The sequence below is a fragment of the Pundamilia nyererei genome, unplaced genomic scaffold (genome assembly GCF_000239375.1).
Source record: "Pundamilia nyererei isolate P.nyererei 1_Seehausen unplaced genomic scaffold, PunNye1.0 scaffold03306, whole genome shotgun sequence".
NCBI lineage: Eukaryota > Metazoa > Chordata > Actinopteri > Cichliformes > Cichlidae > Pundamilia > Pundamilia nyererei.
The window spans coordinates 2,324-3,914 of NW_005190707.1; the positions used below are offsets into that span (position 1 = coordinate 2,324).

Sequence of the window (1,591 nt, forward strand, 5' to 3'; positions counted from 1 at the left end):
ATGTCTTCTTCTGTGGTGTGTTTTTGGTTCAGGACAACCACAAGCTGAGCTACATCCAGCAGCTGCGGCCCACTCAGACGGTCCAGCCCCGGATCAAACTCAAGCTCTTCGGACACTCGGGAGCCGGGAAGAGCACGCTGCTGGAGTCTCTGAAGTGCGGCATCCTGCGCAGCTTCTTCAGGAGGAGGAGGACGCGCATGACAAACGCGGCCCGGCACCCCAACTCGCCCGTCAACTCCAAACCTCCCGGTAGGTGACAGACAGGTGGAGTCGCGTCGTCAGCAGCTCAGCATTAATGCTTTCACTGCCGCAGCGGTTAGCACCGCCCCCTCACAGCAAGAAGATCCTGAGTTTGTGCAGGTACAGACAGGTGTGTGTCACCTGGTGACAGCTCTGAAAGGCTCCACCCCCTCCAATCACCCTTCGGCTACACATGCCAATGTTGTTTGGGAAAAGCAAAGAAAGGCACACAGAGACTCCTTCGTTTATTTGGAGGAGTGCAGTTAATCCCTCGCACATCTGTCTCAGAAAACTTCAGCGTGAGTCATTTTATTAAATGTCTCGTTTTATCCACGTTGTAGCTGTTGTTGCTCTGATGTGAACATGAGCCCTCACAGTCTCGTACTGAGATGCAGTTTGAATCTCACAGGGTGAAATTGATAATAATCCTCTGGAGTAAATGATAGATGAGCACAAATGGAACCACTGTCTGCTGAGGGAAACAGTTCAGGTGCTGCTCTGAGGCTCGGAGATCTTGAGGTCTGTGAGGTGTTCGTGGTTTTCAGGAAAGTGCAGTGACGACGTGTTCAGTGTCTGCCTGCCTGCCCTCCTCTCCCCTTTAGCTGCTCTGTTATGCGCCGCTTGCAGCCATTACGTGACGCCCGGGCTGATAACGGTCAGGTGCGTGAGCCGACTCCTCCATCTGTGAGCCTGCCGGCGTCTCAAAGAGTCAGCGCCGGTCCGTATCGACCGTTTGTTGTTTCTGCAGCAATACGTGACGTGAATCCAGCCAAAGACAAAGAAACACAAGTGTCGATATTTTAGCGTCGCCTCCCGAGACCGCTGAACGCTGCATATTGATTTTGTGGCTTTCAGCCTCGGCGTGCGCTGATATATTCTTTTATTTCCTTATTTGTAGCGAACTTTGAAATGTCGCGGAGCTCCATTAACGAGAGGCCTCGTCGTGAAAGGTGCTCCTCGGTAAAAGCGGCGCTCTTTTTAGACCTGTTAGCGAGAGAAGACATGAGCAGCTTCGCTTCACTGAACTCTGAACCGCCCGACGTTAAACGGCATGAAAACAGTTTTTCTCTCCACGTCGAGAAAATGAGCGGAACCTGTTGGCTTTAAGGATTTCACTCATTTTACACCGATCACAAAAACCAGGACGTGAGAACATTTTCCTCACGTTTAGGATGAGAGAAGATGAGATGGGTTCATTGTTTTCTGCAGTTGCCAGTTGGTGGAGGATAAAGTCTTCATCATCATCGTCGTCTGCAGTGCCGAGCAGACGCTTGCATGTTCAAACTGAAGCCGTGACAGCCGACTGTGAAACGGCGGAGGCAGCTTTTATGTTAGTGCAGAGAGGAAAACG

General features: G+C 51.4%; 1 protein-coding gene across 1 annotated transcript in view; it reads left to right on the top strand.

The window, feature by feature from the left end:
- The window catches only part of LOC102201128 (death-associated protein kinase 1-like), a 3,868-nt gene extending 2,284 nt beyond the window's left edge, over window positions 1-1,584 (top strand). The window contains exon 2 of the mRNA XM_005755796.2: window positions 33-1,584. Within this exon, the coding sequence (XP_005755853.1) occupies window positions 33-257 (225 nt within the window). The 3' untranslated portion in view covers window positions 258-1,584. The remainder of the gene's footprint in view (window positions 1-32) is intronic.
- The last annotated feature ends 7 nt before the right edge of the window (window positions 1,585-1,591 follow it).